Here is an 18,551-nt window from a genome sequence, read left to right as displayed (position 1 = left end):
CAGTTCAGGTCCCTGACCTCCATGAATCTTGCTTTCGCTGACATCAATGCTACAGTTTAGATTTCTATTTATTAAGGTGACCATCCCCCTTTACCATATTGAGACACATGTTTGTGTCCATATTAAACGTCATGGCACTGGGATCTTCTACATCACTCTTCAATGTGTTTTGTCTCTACTCTACTTTTGTCTACGCAAATAGTTTGCACTAGGTTTAATCCAGTTATCTAATCACTTAGACTTTATCCTAATTATCTAATACTCTTTTGAATAATCTTTCCGGAATTGTCCTTGGTACACCCTATAAGTTCTCTTGTCTCTGCACATCTAATTCTTATTATTTCTGCCAATGTGAGCTTAGGATGTATACCATCCTTTGGGCTACAAAAGGGTTCAAGTTCCTCCCTCAATGCCGTATTCAACCAACGATATGTTACAAATCTCTATTAACAGTGTAGACCTTGCAGGATTTCGATGAGTATTATATACTCCTTGCTGCCTTGAAAATGTTTCCGTAGGTACATTACACATGTTGTCTAGTCTCTTGTAAATCTCCGAATACCATTCCAGAGTGTTTTCTCCATCTAACACACAACTACAAGACCTTTCTTTCCTCAAGGGCTTATTGTACTAGCTATGTCTAACATCAACCGGCAAGCGCAACATAACTGAAATTCCAAAGTGAGTTGATCTTTTTTTGAGAGACTGCTGTGAGAAAAGGTTTCAAGATCAAAATGTGTATATACAGAATAGCATACATATAAAATCCATGCTTTACATAAAATGTCAGTATATAATACACTGAAACATAAACTATCTTCACCAGTTGCTGTATGTTTACTTACTATTGAGTAGTAGGCTACATTATTCTCTATGCTTAGCAATGACAACTGTTGAGAAGCAGAGTAGGATTGTGCTGTGCCCCACAGCCCACAACTATAAGAAAATGAATTCTCAGGCAACAAGAGTTCTTTTAAAGATTTTAAATACAGATTTTATTTGCTTCACTATTAATTAAATTTAATACTGGAAAGATTTGTGAATGTGGTTGGACATATTGGACATACTACTTTCACCTTTCTGTTAATTAGTTTCTGCTTAGCTGGAGTTGGCAGGGAGACATGTATTAATGTTGGTGGGTGGCCCACAACAGGATCAATGGAGTCTCTGTCCCCAGAGGAGGACCATCCACCGTATCGAGAGATCCCTGCCTCAATGGATGGTATCGCAGTGCAAAAAGTGCAGCCACCACTGCGGAGGATGCATTTTTGGCACAACTGAATGCCAAAAAGCCCAATCGCTATATATATTTTTGCTTTTCAGAAAGAAATCTTGCAAGCCTCATCTATCAGACTTGGGCATGGAACATAAGTATCAGCAAGTTCACCAAATTAGAATGTTCATGTTGATGCATAAAAGGCTTGACACTGTGACAGATGGCCAGCTGTTTTTTTAGACCCACAGAAGTGTCAAAAATGACTCCGCCAGCAGTCAAAGAACAATCCCCATGCTAAAAGTCAAGAGACGGAACTGCAAGTTTGGTTGGGCATGATAACAGCCAATTTACTGTGGTTCTCTTGAGCAGTCAAAGCTTAAATATCCCTTGTAGTGTTCTTATATACCCACAGCAAGCAGCATCTGGTGATTGTACAGGTTACTGCGAAATAACTGTCTGGCCCTCTCTGGGGATGAAGTCAGAGATGCTGGTAGTGAATATAGCTCCAACATACTGCAGCTGATTGTGTTGTCTCGACGGCCAGATTCCACAGGCCTCTAGGCTTGGACTACAATTCAGCTTCCATATTCGAATGGTTCATGAACAAACTTTCAGGAGAGTCCTAGGAAATCAGATGTTCATCTCATGCAACTACAGTCCTAATCTCTTAAAGAGCATCACTCAGTATCTCTCCGACATGAATAATCTCTGTAAACAAACTGAGCAGTCACTCTCTCTTAATTAGATTATGATGATGTCATTACAGGAACTTGTGAAGAAAACTATTTAGCAGGGGGTACAGAACAGATTGGTTTATTTCATTGGGAACTGAAACACAGATACAGGTATGGCACTGGCTCAGACAGCTTCTAAGCTGCCTGTACAAAGCTGTATATATTGCAAAACGTAGGGGCATATACTCAAGCCCCCATGGCAACCAAAACGTCACTTCCAGTGACGTTGTTGTGGCTATAGGGACTTAGCCCTATTCGCAAGGCAGCGTTAAGCCATGTTAACGCTGCCTTGTGAATAAGGCCCCCTTCACGCTGTTTTTAGCGTGAAAGGGGCGTGCAGTGGGTGTTGCGGTGGACGCTCCACCGCAACACCCATTCAATTTGACGCTACCTCCTATTCATAAGGGCAGTGTAAATAGGAGGTAGCGCCAAACTTAAGACCAGGAGAAATCGGGTCTTAAGGTGGCAAAATGTGGAGAAATGCTTTATTTCTCCTCGTTTTTGCTTTTTGCATTTGCGTTGCCTTGTGCAGCACACATGGCAAAATGCAAAATGCCATGGTTTTTTTTATGTACAGGAAGGTGTCCCTTCCTGTACATAAACAAACCTTTTTAAAAAATTTCGTTTTGTAACTTACATGTGTGCAGCATGAAGCAGCCCACATGTAATTTACAATCCGACATTTAAGGTTTGTTTATGTGCAGGAAGGGACACCTTCCTGTACATAAACAAACCTCCATGCTTGCAGACACCTTTGCTCTCTGGTGCAAGGGTGCCTGCGTTGGCTCTAAGGTGTGAAACTTAGTGCCATCATATGGGTAAATGTGAGGCTGCACCATATCGTTGAGAATAGGGTGCAGCCTCGCGTTTCCGAAGTGGCGGAGAGAGCCATTAAGCCAAGAAGGCTAATGCCTCTCTACGCCACTTCCTTGAGAATATGGCCCACAGTGTTTACTACAAGTACTTGACAGCAAAACCTGTTGCGGCTCGAGTTCGGCAGTCACAATGCATATTTACACCAGGACTTTTGAGTTTGCCAGTCCAAATTACCATCATCTACACAATTCAATTTCTACAGCTTAGGTGCAGAGCTACTATTTTCTTATTTGGATGGCACAGAACTTTTGAGGATCCAACATAAGAGTTTACAGGCAGAGACACAGTTAATCAAAATACTAAAGACGGTGTTTTCAGATTCTCATTAGGCTCTGCATAGCCTATATTCTGCCCGCTTTAAAGTCCTCAAAATGCTAAAAAAAAACAAGCATTGGCATAGCCAATAGGTCTCGCCTTTGGGATCTTATAAGTGTTTAGCCATGCAACAGTTCATGTTACTGCACCAAGGATATTGTGCTGGATAACTAAACACTTAAACGGTCCCAAAGGCGAGACCTATTGGCTATGCCAATGCTTATTAGCATTTGAGTGTGATTATAGAGGTATGGGCGAAACCGTTTAGGGCCGTTCTGTCCAGAATTTGATGGCCTGTGGTGTTGAAAGCACTGCTAGATAACAAGGGTATAAGAAGTCGGGAATGGGCACAAGTGAAGGGTATGACATGAAATTCCAAATGTCAAAATCATAAAATGTGTGATTTAAGATATGGATGTCGTTTAAGAACAAATGTGTTATTTTCTTGAAAGTTAAAAACAACCAATAACTGCATTGTAAATAGAGACACGAGTTTTCCATTTTTACTATAAATGCTTCCCTCTCTTTATTTTAAAAATCACAAAGAAGTAGAGGTTAAGGGTCTGATTTGCAAAGGAACTTACGTGCAGTAAAGGTACAAGTGTGGAGTCTCTGCACTCAGGGCAGCCTCTCTGTCCAGCGCACTGCAGTGAGTGCAGTGCGGGGATTTTGCCATGAGTGAAGAGACACGTAACTTTATTGCATATTAGTCCCTTTGTGATTTGAGCCCTAAGCCTTCATTTAAGGGTCTCACCATATGTTCAATCATGTCTGCTAGATCAAACGTTATGCATATAATCAGAAGCCCTAGTATTAAAACATGCCATCTTGTAACGTGCCATACATTGTCATGACCTTTTCTGTTTGCGAAAGGCACCAGTTATCGAAAGTAGTAAAATAAACTTTGACTAAACTCACCTTGGTGAAACTGCAATGATTGCTGCTGCTTATTGAGGAGCATAAGGGCTGGTACCCAGCTAATGCCCCGTGCGCTCATTGAGAAAAGTGTGGGGTGACCAGCAATATCAAAGGAGAGGCAGAACGATCTAAGAGTATGAGCATAGACAAGAACAGAGGAGAGGAAAGGATAGTGGAATGAAGGGTCCCGAACACGGGAGAGGGTTGAGTAGTCGGTTACAGGACAGGCAGTCAGTGAGAAGGGAAACGCAGGGGAAACTGTTGGATGAAAGAGGCAAAGATTTGATGAAGGGAGGACGAAATGGTTACAGGAGGGGGGGCACAGGGTGGATTAGCTACTTTCATAAGAGGAAACGTTTGTTAGGAGGATGTTGTGTTAAATCGTAATAATGTAACTGCGCAGGGTTGAGGCGAGTGAGGACTTGAGCACTGTGGACTAATTATAGTGTTAATCTTGGAGCAGATGTAGCAGGGTGAAGTCATGAGCAGGTAAGGATGAACAATAGAATACTGATAATTGAAGATGATGGAGAGAGTAAAGAGCTGAAGGTTTGCACAGAGCGCTTGTGGATGGTGAGGTAATGAGGTCCTGGAAATAGATAGATTTGACACCTCCTAGATCATTATGCAGTGTATGAAGGGCTTGCTTATTAACCAAGAAGTTAGCAGTGAATATGTGCTTTCGCCATTTATGTACTGCTGCCCTCATTTACTGTTATGCGCTCTTATTTCAAGTGTAATTCATGGCTGAGGCCTATCTTTGGTACAAGGTGGATAATGAAGCAGTTGTATGAGCTGTAGTGCAAGACTGAAGTGAGGTCTTTATGAAGATCACGTGGAAAGCAGTGAGAGCAGTGGGGTCCTGTTTTCTACAGCAGATGGGTACATGAGAGAGCGATCTACAAGGAGGCGAACTGATTTGCATGTGAAATGTGTGATGTCAGAAGGAGCGATGATGGGTTTAGATTTGGATAAAGTGTTTGAAATTAGCATAAAATTGAGTGGCTTACCTTGCTTGTGGGTGGGATTAAGGAAGGTGTCATTTGAGGAGTGATCAGACAGAAGTGGAGACACTGCCTAAAGCATCAGTAAAATATTTTGGCAAGTTATGGTCACACCAGTGAAAGCAGAATCGTTTGGTGAAGGCAATAAATAGGTGTGTAGCATAATTTCCGCCAGCTGTAACTGAAAGCCATTACTATATAGTTACAGAGACAAATGCGTTTCCAGATGTTTGGAATGAAAGAGGCTTATGGTGCGAGTCCTAATGAGAAAACATCTTGTCATCCATAATAAAACACTGACCAAGGAGAGTAAGATCACATAGGTATGCTTTACTAAGGTAATACCTAAAACAAAACAAATGTTAGATTGGTTTTGAAACAATAGACTTAGGACCTGGAAGGCCAGTGCAATCAGGAGTGAAATACGGACAGTATTGGAGCATGCTAGTATAACCTATGTTCAGGATCCTTTGAGACACCTTTAAAAATACATTTTAATACAAGTAAAAGGGATAGCTCCTTTCCGCTCCTAAAGCGTCTTTTTTTAACGCAGAACAAAATGCTGTATGGTGCTCTGTAAAACACGTTAGCGCCACCTGGTGTATTTCATGCAATACGGCCCCAGAAATGTTCTGCCAAATGCAATGGATCTCCGTCACATAAACAAAGGCAATAAAAATCAAACACCAAAGCGGCGAAAGTGAAAGTAATCGAGCAGAGCATCAAAGGGCTGGGTGAGAAGGGAGGGGGGAATGCAAGTGTCAAAGCGGCTAAAGTGAAAGAAAGCTATAGAGAAGGGAGGGGGGAGTGGGAGCAGCTGTGCACATGCATGTGATCGTGCACTCAAGGTTTAGGCCAGCCAAAAGACTGTGGGTAGCACTTTGAAAATCCCACATACAAAATGTCTCTTCGAACCTTTGGCTCAGCGAGACCTAAAAAACTGAAACGTGCCCATCTCATTCCTACCTATATCTATCAGATATGGGTTTTTTATCAAGAGAGTTACTGGTTGCGAAAGGGACTCTTAGAAAGGGTATTGGCGAGTTCCAGGAATTTTCAAGGTAGCATCCAAACATTAACACTATCATACCACAAACAATGTCAATTCTGACTGCTTTAAATGTTGCCTGCAAAACAGATGAATATTTGTCCATTAAAGAAATCCAATATGTTTTTGTTGATCACAGATTAGAGTCAGGGTGCTAAATCCGAATCAATTCACATTAGTCAGTCATTCAATCTTTATTACTATTTACTAAAACCCATAACCAGCACTTTGGGAGATAAGGGAGCAGACAAATCACTGACCATTCTGTCAAGTGTTTTAAAGGCCGCTTTATTGAGACAAGCGCAAATTAACAGCATAGTCCTGGGCAAACCGCCTTATGAAACTACCACCTCGCTAAACATCCAATTAACTAACGAATGTCCTATCCCCACACCTACTAACCCACCCACAATACCCCACCCCTCAAGTATCTCATTATTAATAAAGAGCATGTGAACATTTTAAACTTTAACTTACCCCTCCAGCTGCAAGTATTACATTCTTTTTTTTTTTTTATTTTTTTTTTTTAATTACATCAATGCGTCAGTGTAAGAATTCGAAATAATAATACCATAATGATACAACCTTTGTCCTCGCAAAGCCATCCATAGTGGGAAAAGGAACCAAATTTAATTTATATACAACTTTTTAACATTCTAAATTCTCTCCTCCTCTCTAGTTCTGGCCCCCCTCCAATTTGAGATAGGAGCCCAGATACTTTCCCCAAAATCCCCTAATTTCTTCCTCTTCTGAGCATACAGAGAGATCTCAATATTATGCAAACCAAGTAGTCTAGAGAGCCACATTTGGAATGAAGGAGCTACGATATCCTTCCACCCTGCAGAAATTAAGATCCGAAGTACTGCGACGGAGATGAAAACCAGAGCTTCATCAGCTTTCCCCAGTTTTAACCTATCGTCGCTACCTAATACCATAATGGTAGGGGATAAATCGATTTTTTGGCCTAACAGCCCCTCCCAGAATTTTTCTATCTCCCTCTGAATGCCTGCCAGAGACCCGCAATTGAAAAACATATGAAGCAGATCTGCCTGACCCACCTTACATCTGGGGCAGCTATCGTCTTCCCTTACCCCCCAGGCATATAGCTTAGCTGGCATATGATATAGATTGAACAAGGTTTTGTAGTGCTGTGCCCTCAAATTGGTGGAACGGAATATTTTCTTATTCAAAAGGAGGGCCAGATCCAAATCAACATCGGGATTTCCCAATTTTATAGCCAGAGCGGATTCAGTTTTTTCTATATCGTCTTGAATTTCTCCATTAAGTAAACTATAAATATCTTTTATCTTCTTACACCCTTTAACCAATAGGTCTACAATGGGGAATTCCGCTAATGATGAAATCCTTGGTCTTAATGCCTTCAGCCGACACACTAATTTGACATACAACAACCAGTGTTTTGAAGGAATACCGACACTGAACTGCAACGCCTCAAACCCCAAAATCTCATCTCCCCTCATTATATCACCTAATGTCTTAATTCCTAGCTCTTCCCATACCTGCAGATTCCTATCGGCTGCCATCTATGGGAATGAACTAAAATTCTTTAAATGAAGATATTGGTTTACCTTGGGGATTCTGCAAAACTTTGAGATAGCCCTCCAGACCCCCCATTCATCACCCAATACCTTAAAACGAACCTTCCTATAATATCTACGGTCGACTTTGCGCATTAAGAGGCCAAATGCTTTTCTCCCTACTAATAACTCAAAGATTGAGGGGGGCACCTGAGTATCATAATTTCCTCCACTGGATTGTGGCTCTGACTGGAAAAGAATGGACATATGCATCAATAAACACGACCAATGATACAACCTCAAGTTCGGTAAGGCCAGACCACCCCTATCCCTAGGGAGAGACATAAGATTAGTAGAACGCCTAACCCTCCCGTACTGCCAGATGAACTTTATAAAAATGGACTCCAGACTTTTAATTACTTTTTCTTCAATTAAAAGAGGTATGGCCCGGAAAAAATACAGAATTTTGGGGAACATCGACATTTTCAATACGTTGACCCTCCCTATCAACGAAAGGTGTAATACATCGATTCTTTTTAGATCTGCTTCTATAGATTTACTCAGGGGGCCAAAATTCTCAGCTACTATTTTATCTATTGAAGCATTGATTCTGACCCCCAGATAGCTCGCTGAATCCACGAATCTTGCATCCGTTTTGGTGATATTTTTAGTACAAATTATTAGTGTTTTAGATTCATTTAATAGATATCCTGAATGTTTGCCAAAATCCTTTGCCATTTGTGCCAAAACCAGAAGTGCCTGGTGCGCATCTAAAGTAATCACAGCCAAGTCGTCCGCGTACGCCAAAATCTTGGTTTCGTGCCCCTTACATACCACGGGACTGATTGTTGGGCAGCCTAGTATCTTTCGGATAAACGGGTCGATATATAGAGAGAAGAGGATTGGGGAGCAAGGGCAGCCTTGAAGCGTGCCTCGATTTATAGTTATTTTATCAGAGCTCTCACCCATAACCACCACTCGGGCAACCGGGTTGACATATATTGCCCTGAGTGCTCTTATAAATTTCTCTCCGAATCCCCTCCCCTCTAAAATCCTCCAAAGAAAATTCCAAACCACTCGGTCAAAGGCCTTCTCTGCATCGAGCAGGATCATGGCCATCCCGTCTCCCACAGTGGACTGGGCGTCAAACAGAGCTATTGCCCTCCTAGTGTGGTCTGTGGTACCATGCCCAGGTACAAACCCATGTTGCCACGGGGAGACAAGGCCGCCAATGATCCTGCCCAGCCTTTTAGCCCAGATTTTAGAGTAAAGTTTGGTATCCGCATTGATTAGCGAAATGGGGCGGTACGATCCCGGTTTCTCACTAGGTTTCCCCTTCTTATGAAAAACCACTATGTTTGTTTCCCTCCATGAGTCTGGAACCACCCCTGTACAAACTATGCCATTAAATAGATCTATAAGAAGCGGAGTAATCTCAGACTCAATGCATTTGTAAACCTCCAAAGGAATCCCATCAGGGCCCGCGGCCTTACCCGTAGATAGTTCCTGCAAGGCTGCTATAATCTCGCTCTCGCCAATATCCATCTCCAACTCTTCCCTGACTATATTGTCGAGTCGGGGGCCGTTGTCTACATATTCTTCACCCTGATGACCGCCTGGATTTTCCTCGGTATAAAGGCCTTGATAGAAATTCTTAAAAACCTGCAGGATGTCTTTAGCTCCTGTGTACTCTTTCCCATTATCTTCTATCCTGGTAATAGTATTTTTTACTCTTTCCTGCTTAATTTGTAGTGCCAACAGCCTACCGGCTTGTTCGCCAGTTTCATATCGTTGAACCCTTGAGGTTTGATATTCACATATCGCCCTCTGCGTTACCAACTTCTGTAAATCGGCTTTAGCTACCAACAATTTCCTTTGGCTCTCTGTGCTGTCCCTACCTTGTGCTATATCTTGTGCTATATCTAAGATATGTTGTTCCTCTGCCACTGATAATTCCCTCATTGATCTTTCCACCTCGCTCCTATCCTCTCTTCTCAATCTGGCCGCACAACTTATTGATTCGCCTCTTAAGGCTGCCTTAAACGTCTCCCAGACCCCATTTCGTGAGGTACTATATCTATTAGCTGCAAAAAATTCCCCCATCCATTTCCTAATATGTTCTACAAACCTTTTGTCCAACAGTAATCTCCTTTCGAAAGTCCATCTAGTTCTTACCCTTTCTAACCCATCCAGTTCATATGTTAAAACCAACGGATTATGGTCCAATAATAGCTTCGGGAATTTGTATATTGCTACCCTATTTATTTCTGAAGCTGACACGAAAAAATAATCCAACTTAGTATATCTCTGGAAAGGGTGTGAAAAATATGTGTAACCTGGGTTTTTAGGCACCTTAATCCCCCATACATCTAGCAGCCCATGCGAGCTGATAAGAGATTTAACAGCCCTAAAAACCCTTGGCTTCCGTCCTGAATATACTGCATCCGGGCCCCAGTCCGCTGAAATATTCAGGTCACCACAAAAAATGATGGGGGTTGACCAGGTGGCTAACTCTATTTCAAGAAAATCATAAATCTCGGGATCATCATTGTTAGATCCATAAACTACACACAGCGTAAAACCCTTTACCAACTCAACTAAAACCCATCTCCCATTACTATCCACTTTAGTCCGTCTAACCCCTCCCAAGAATGTTCTAACCAAGACTGCCACTCCCCTGTTTATCGAAGATTGCGTTGAACAAGCGACTAACTCATAGCCACTCACAGACTTGAGGTTCCTTTTTGCCCAAGGGAGGTGAGTTTCTTGCAGACATAAAACATCCAATCTATTATACCTCAGAAAATGGGCTAATTTTTTACGTTTCCTCCAATCATTCAACCCACCAATATTGATTGAGCACACCCTAATGCTCGCCATCATGAAAGTCTACTTGAACATCTAGAACTACCTGAGACCTTAACTGGTAATCGATTACTACATCCTTACACTGACTATTAAAACATCCATGATAATCCAAACTGCATCTTTTTCCCCCATTTTCTAGTTTAACGCCCCCTCCCCCACCTCCCCCCCTTCCGCCCTCTGACCAAACCCAACCCACTCGATCCCCACCCCCCCTGCACCACCCCAACATGCCCCTATGGCTCAGTAACTTGGACACATGAAAGGTGCCAAAGAACATCCAGGACATCAGGGTGGAAAACACACACACCTCCTCTTCTCTACTGCAGACCAACGACAACTGCTGCAGCACCCGGCAAAACAAGTTCAATGATAAGGGCCTCTGTGTCTCCGAAAGGCGCACTTGCTTCTTTGTCCAGCAACCTTTGTCGAGCATCCTTTGCCCCACTTTCCCGGCTGACGAGGAGTAGCCCCACAGCAATCTGCCCCCGAAAGCAATACCGACTATCTTCCCTGCGATTGTCACACGTGAAAAGCCCTTCTCTGTCAAATCTAGGATAAACTGCACCACATCCTCTGTCCTATGCTACCTTGCCTCCCTGCCCTGCACCCCTGAAGTCAAATATACAGCTAGGAACCCTACCATCAATTTTACCATCCTATGCCGCCTACTGACCACAGCTCCACTGACATGAGCGTCTAGTATCTGTCTGCTCCCTTGGCCAGCCCACGGAATCTCTCCTACAGGAAATGACACAAAGTAACCACCATGTCATTTTCCAACCCCAGCACATGCCGCTCCCTGATAGAGATATCATGTCGCAAGCAACCCAGCACAAAGACACGCAACAATGTTACCATCTCTCGTTGACTGTCTGTTCACTACCGGCACACAGCCATGTTGTCCACTCGGAACAGCACCCTCCGGTGCGCCAACTCTTCTCCCCACAGTGTAAATGCTACCACAAGTAGGAAGAGTTTGAGGAACACAATGCTTCGTCATCCTGCTTTCAAGGACACTCCTCCGGCAACCAGCGACCCTGCCAAAACAAACCGAGTCCCAGGCCTTCAGCCGAGTCTGAGAGGATCTGCACGTCCTAGTCAAAATTGTCCTGCCAGGTCAATGGGATTCAATTGAAGGAATTCAAGAAGAATCCCCTTATCCTGAGCTCTTCTTTGACCCCACCTGACAGACACACGTGATGATGTGACAGTAATCCCCCTGCAAGGGCTAAACCTAGCCTCCTATAAAATGCCCTTCCCGTCCAGACCACCCTACGGTCGAAATTGAGGTGACCCAAAAGGACCTGCACTTCCCTCAGCTTCGCCTTCTCGCTAACCAGTGTGGTTGGCAACAATGTCGGCACAGCTTCTTTTTTGTCCTGTGACAGCCATGCCTCCATTTTTTCTGCATCCAGCTCAACTCCAAGAAAGGGCAAAACAATCCTTGGGCCCATTGTCTTTCGGGGGGGAGCGGCTCACCCAGGTCACCCATGAGCTCCTGAAATCTTACCAATGCTTCCTGGCAGTCTGCCGAACTGGGTGCCCTTCACAAAAAAGAAGTAATTGAGGTAGTATGTTACCAGCCTATGCCATGTGAAAAGCCATTGATGAAAGGAACTGAAACACTCAAACAATGCAAATGAGATTAAACATCCCATCGCCAAAGTCTTATCCACATACCACTTCTCTTCAGAGTTAATTCCCACCAGTTGAAATTAATCCGGGTGAACTGGAAGCAGCCAAAAAGCTGACTTCACATTTCATTTTGCCATCTGTGCCCCCTGTCCTGCGGTCTCCACCAGGGACATGGCTATGTCAACTGATCAATCAAATCACTCACCGACCCGCCTTCAGCCATGTCAAGTGCTGGATTAAGCAAAACTGCCCCATTCCTTTTTGGGCACCACACCTATGGGTGACACAATTCAATCTGCCATTGGCCAATCGTCAAAGGGGCCCACAATCCTCCCTTCCGAAATCTCTTTACCAGGTTTGTCCCGCACTGCATCCTTGTGTTCTCTTGTGGATCACAAATTGTCCACCCATCTCCAGACAAATGTGCCCTCATACCCCAGTCGAAAACCCATTCTGAAGCCATCCCTCAAGAACCTCCCCTAGCCTATCATAGAACCCCTAACATTACCCAAACCTGTCCAGTTTAACCAGAGTAAGAGCCTTTCGCTCAAGGTCCATGTCCCCATCTCCCCCCTGGTGTTGAATTGTTGTTTTTGTTGGCTTGTTCTGTGAACAACCGCATTAGGCTGCCACTTCGCTGTACTCTGTCCCTGGTACCCCCAATGTTCCCAAAGTGTTGGATGAGAGTCTGCCTGTCAACACGTTGGGAGAACTTGTGCCTAAATTTACAGTAATCACAAGTGCAGATTCCCTTGTTGTAATCCCAACCAGCTCTCCTTGAAACTCCCTGTCCTTTGGTTGGCCTCCACGCCCCCCATCAAACCCCCCATCCGGTGTTGCATCCTTGAAAGGGCTTGTATACTATCTGCAGGCAGCTGGCTAGTCTTGCCCTGAATTCCTCGGCATATTGAGCCCAGGCACAATCTCCAAAAGTCAGTTGGACATTGCGTATGACATCCATATATTTGAACAGGGCAGCGCAGTGGTCAGGAAACTTCTTGCAGTGGACATTGATGTAAATTAAAAATGCTGCTTTGTCAGGGGTGCCGGACCCTCAACCTTTTGGCCCGTTCGTACTCTTTCTCTTTTGACCCTTCCTTGAAGTGCAGCTCCATATGAAGAAGTTTAAACATCTCTATCTCTACGTACTCCCCCTTCCATCCCATCCCCACGTTTGGCAGTTGTTTTACTTTCAGCTCCTTGCTGTCCAGCTTGTTCTGCTTCCCCTGTATCTGTCACACCAGTGTCCCCGAAAACCTCCCGAACTGCACCCCGCTGTCCTCTTGTCCTGCTGTACCCACTCTTGTCTATTTTGCATGGCTGCTGTGTCCATACCCATATCCACATCAGCCACGTACTTACCTCTTTGCAGCTGCTCCATCTCCCTGTTGTCACAATCCGCATCCAAACCCATGGATACTAGCACAAGGCCCATCCCACCTCATGTTCCTTACCTGGCTCTAAGGTTGGTGCCCGTGCCAGTGCTTGCCGCCTCACCATTGGCCTCCATGTGCCTGATACTGCACTATGTTGGGCCTCTCCCAACTGTAACACACCAGACAAGAATGCACTAGTGGTACCCCCCACCTGTGCACCAAGCTGTGCCCCAACAGGTTCTTCCCCCATCGCGTATCTCTCCTTCCTCGAGGCTATCCTTCCCATAATCCAACATTGACACACTGCGGTGTCCTCTGCCTTGGGCCAGCTCGGAACTGGCCTTGCAGACTGTCTTATCACCGTTGCACTTGCCAGTGCTGTGGGCTGGTGCATCCGGCAGCCAGGGGGGCTGTATGCACCCCACCATACCAGTCTAGTGACACCACCCATACTTTTTCCGCTCTGAAGGAGGCAGAGGTCACTCAAGACCTACTCATTGTTGGAGCTAGCGAGGTCATCCTAGACCTACTTCTGCTGGCTGCAACGGGAACCCCTGCAAGCATCCGGCGAACTACCTATAGGCCTAGCCATCTCTTCAACTCAGTGCCTGTGAGCTGTGGCAAGCTCTTCCGAGTCTGGAAAACTGAGACGTTCCTCCACCTGGAAAAAAGAGGACAGGACTGGTGTGCTGGAGTATCTGATCCCACTGTCTGCCCCTGCGTCTACCTCCAGTGCCCAAGACCACTGGGTCTGTCAAACTCTGCCATCTACACCACCTGGGGAGCACTCCACTCTGGAAGCCACCTCCCCACCCCCAACCTGCCCCCCCCTCCCTCTGGTCATCAAACTCTGCTCCTTCTTCCTCATCGCTCCCTTTGAGCATCAATGCCACAAAAGCAGTAGCCAGGCCCAGAATTAGCTGGGGGCCCCCACCCCTGCCTGACTCAGCCTACCCTCTATGGGCCATTGTGCAGCCTTCGCCACCCAGCCTCACCCAGCCCCCTGTGACCCACCATCAGTTTAGCATTCCTGAAAACCTTGGGGAACCCTCTGCATGCCAGTTCCACTGGCCCTGCCAGGGGTCATCCTCTATCCCTGAGAAATCCCTCTCACCCACCCAGTCTCCATCTGCTTGGTGTGGCCCTAATAAAGATGGGTCCCCACGAAAATGTACAGGGGCTCCCGCCCCAACCTCCGTTTCCATTCTCTTGTCCAGAGCGTGCAATATACTAGGAGGCACTGCAGCAGACTCCAGTTCATGCTTCTAGCCTTGGTTGTATGAAGTGGGAGGCTCATCCGACATCTCCTACTCGTTCTGTGCCCCCTGGATGGGGGAGGCGCTGCAGGCTAGCCCTCCCACTACGCAGCACCAATGCAGACCACAGAGGTGCCAGGACCTCTTCCTCTTACCCGCACCCGCCCCACCACTCTTACTTTAGGCGACGCCACATGCATCTTGCGGTATGGCAAACAGGTGATGACGGCTGCTACCACGCGGTCGGAGGCCTGCCATGTTGGCCTCATCGGGCCAGTTGCTTTTCCCTCTGCCACTATCAAATCCAGACCAGATGACCTGCTTCGTGCAGTAGGCACATAGCCTTGGCAATTTTCGCTGCATTAGACACCATTATACTGCCCTACTCTAAACTTTATGCACTGCAAGAAAAAAACTACCAGGGTTCCCTGCCACCAGGTCACCAAAAATCATGATGATGGCAGAGAGCCCAAAGGAAGCCCGATTTTACAATTTATTGAGCTACAGCCAGAGAAAGGGGAGGGCAGTCAATTCTGACTGCACCCACTCCCAAAGACCCCTGACCTCCCTGCAGTCAGCTGGCCCCAAAATCCCCATTCGCAAAACATACAACAGAATTAAAACAGAAGTATATCAAACCGTAGCTCTCTTAATAATAAATGGAAATGACGAAAAACAATTTAAAAAGGATATAAAACAATTGACAATGTGACCAGTTCTTCCACTTTTGGTCTCGCCAAGAAAAACATGTCATAATGCCATTTTGGAACAGTTGAATATAATATCAGAAATTGAGTTTCTCTTCCAAGTTCTTAATGCATATCTCCTTATGCTCTGTGGTCTTTAAACAAAGTTCGAAACATGTCAAGCCGAATATTATAATGAAAACATATCAGCTACTGTTAAATATAGATTAGACTAAGAAGTTAATGCAAAAGTCATTGACAGGTTTTCCTTTGAAAAACATTTTCTCTGAGAAAACACCTATTATTTTTTGTCTTATGCAGGCCACGTGGTAACATGACATCATCCGTGGGAACATCATCAATACAGTACAAGTTCTTTTGTTAGATTTCTTTCTTTTCAAATCGGTTTAGATACTTCATAGACTCTTTCCTCAATTATTTAAAGGCGCTTACAAAAGAGACGGAAACGCGTACAGTACTTACAAACGAAAACATTCAGAGGTTCTTTAAAAACTTTGGGAACCTGAGAAATACTAGTAGCCGAACTACTGGTGATGCTAGCAGAACTAAAATATACACACGTGCCCTATAACACACGTCTGATTGATAATCAGCCAAAGAAAACTGAAAATTAACTGCAAAATAAGCAACATCACAAGAGCATATAATTCAGTCATGGTACATAAATTTCTCATGAGCAAGGTGGGTTTTAAATGGTCTAAAATATAAGCGTATGGCGTGTCAGCTGAGCCAACATATGTAGTTTCCTTACCCTGTCGATTAGAAGATTGCAAAACTCTTGTAGCAGGACAACTATCCTAGCAGGAGAGCAATAATATGGGCAGTGCATCCATATCAGACATATGGTGTGGTAAAGAGGTGCTATGAAGCGTTCAATATCAGGGAAGTTAGATTCCTCCATGTATGCGATGTAAAATTTCAAAGGTCTGAGGTACAGCTCAATACCCTGAGCTTCGGCCAGAGCTGTAAAATAAAATGAAATACTCTTTAATTGTGAGCATAAAGACCCACATAAGAGCACACTGGCAAAAGGAAAATAATTTCATTTTAAAATACTGGTACATTTCACTTTCCTAATATCTCTTTATGCATTGAATAAGTCAACAAATTATGGAGAATTTCACACTATAGCGAAACATTTGGGTTCAAATTAACTAAAAATCAACATTTGCTTTAACGGGTTAAACAATATGGTCTTTTCAAGTAATGCTGAGGTAGTGCGCCCAAGAACATACAAAACTTGCAAGTGTAAGCTATGCCAAATTTTTTTCAGTGTGAAAAAATCAACACACTAGCGTCAGACAAGCACAAATAAACTGCAATGTCTGTCTCTTCTAGAAGCAAAGATTTTCAAAACAAATTCCATGTGAATGCAGCTCAACATACCCACACCTAGCTAAAGACATTACTCAACATTACAGCTACAATTCTTACAACTTCTTTGCACATTAATAGACAAACTACATTTGAGAAAATCCATTTAGCATTCATAAACAGTAGAACCCCAGGCTATTCTAATTCAATTCCAAACAAGCATTGGCAGAGCGAATATGTCTGGCTTTGGCTATCAGACTTTTGACTTCGCAGATGCATGTTTTGTTTTCTGAAGGCTTTTGTAAATGATTATTTTTGCGTGAGTTATCGGTCCATCGCCAATGCGTATAAAAATTGCCTGAAACCAAAAATCCTTTTTTGGTCTTAAAAAAAGCACACACTAGTAGACCCTAACACTGAATGGAATTAATTTGTGTGCGGATGTGCTCCTTGTGAGCAAACAGAATGTGCATTCACTCACAGTGAAACTAACCAATGGCACAAGTGAGCTGACCAAATCCCCCATGGTGTGCACTGTTGTGCTTGGAATCAAAATTTGGATGACACAAGTGCAGATCAATGAATGAAGAGGGGCTGGCTAAAAGCCAGTTGTAAGTTAGTACATTATATCAAAAGGTTTTGCTAACGCCAGACCTAAAAAGATGCTACAGTGTCATTGCAAAGCAAAAGAAATACACACACACTCTCTCTCCTCCCTGTTCCCCCGTCTCTCCGACACCACGCCACCCCACCAGGCAGCCGCGGTGCGTCCATTGGGGCGTAGGGGCGTAGCCCCACCAGCCAGCCCTGCTTGGACCCGCGGCTGAGAACAGCAGACTTTCAGCAAAACACACCTACTGAATGCGCAGCAAGAGCTTGGACCCGCGGCTGAGAACAACTGACAATTATGTCAGTCAGCATGACGTCAGACCACCCGTGGGCGGTCCGGCAACATGTTGACTGACATGCAGTCAGACCGTCACCAGGGGCATGGAGCAGCACAATGCACAAGTGCGCATGAGTGGGGACGGAGGACAAATTTTCGCACCGTGCCCAGTCATGCGCACTTGTGTTTGCAGTTCTGGCGCATGCCCATTAGGAGAGCGAGGGTTGAGCAAAGGCTCAAACCTCGGTCTCCTAATGGGCAGGCGGGCGGAGTGTAAAACGTGCCCCCAGCCAATCCTGGCGCTGCCAGCAGCGCCAGGATTGGCTGAGAGGGTTTTGCACGCCCACTTGCAAGCAGTCTGTTCCCGAGTGTAGGCGCCATTGCGCCAACGGACCCGTCACCCGAGGCAGCGGACCGACCTGCTCAGGACAGGTAGGATTTCTTAATTTTATTTCAAAACTCCCCCCCCCCCCCCACCTCCGCGATACACTCCCCCCCCCCCGCGACACCCCACAAGCCGCAACTGCCTAATGCATTCTTGGAGTTACAGTCCGGATTTACTTTAATTGACGAAATGAGATGTGCACAACTGATGGCTGTGATTTGGGGGTGAAAAGTTCATGACTAGGGACAGTGTCCGTGATGACGTAGAGTGAGGTTGTCTCCCTGACTGTCATATTCCAGGGGTCGTCACATCTCTGTCATTCAGAGACGTCACCGCTTGGGCTGCCACCAGTCTCTGCTCTCTCTCACTAGAGCTTGTGTTTTTGCTCTATGCTGAATCTTGGTGCCTTACGTGCACACCCGAAGACTGTCGCTGCTCCTGTCTGTCCACCCGCAAGTGCCGTCACTAGTTGGTG

The 18,551-nt window shown here is 44.9% G+C and overlaps 1 protein-coding gene across 1 annotated transcript in view; it reads right to left on the bottom strand.

Annotated features, from left to right (window-relative positions):
- LOC146861180 (dynein axonemal heavy chain 11-like) overlaps window positions 1–18,551 on the bottom strand; it is a 96,767-nt gene that overhangs the window by 33,601 nt on the left and 44,615 nt on the right. Inside the window, exon 3 of the mRNA XM_085646212.1 lies at window positions 16,243–16,454. Coding sequence (XP_085502338.1) covers window positions 16,243–16,454 — 212 coding nt within the window. The remainder of the gene's footprint in view (window positions 1–16,242; window positions 16,455–18,551) is intronic.

Source organism: Triturus cristatus, chromosome 3_1, assembly GCF_964204655.1.
Source record: "Triturus cristatus chromosome 3_1, aTriCri1.1, whole genome shotgun sequence".
Lineage (NCBI taxonomy): Eukaryota > Metazoa > Chordata > Amphibia > Caudata > Salamandridae > Triturus > Triturus cristatus.
Note: the sequence above shows the minus strand (reverse complement) of the source record. Positions and strands in the feature narration are given on the sequence as shown.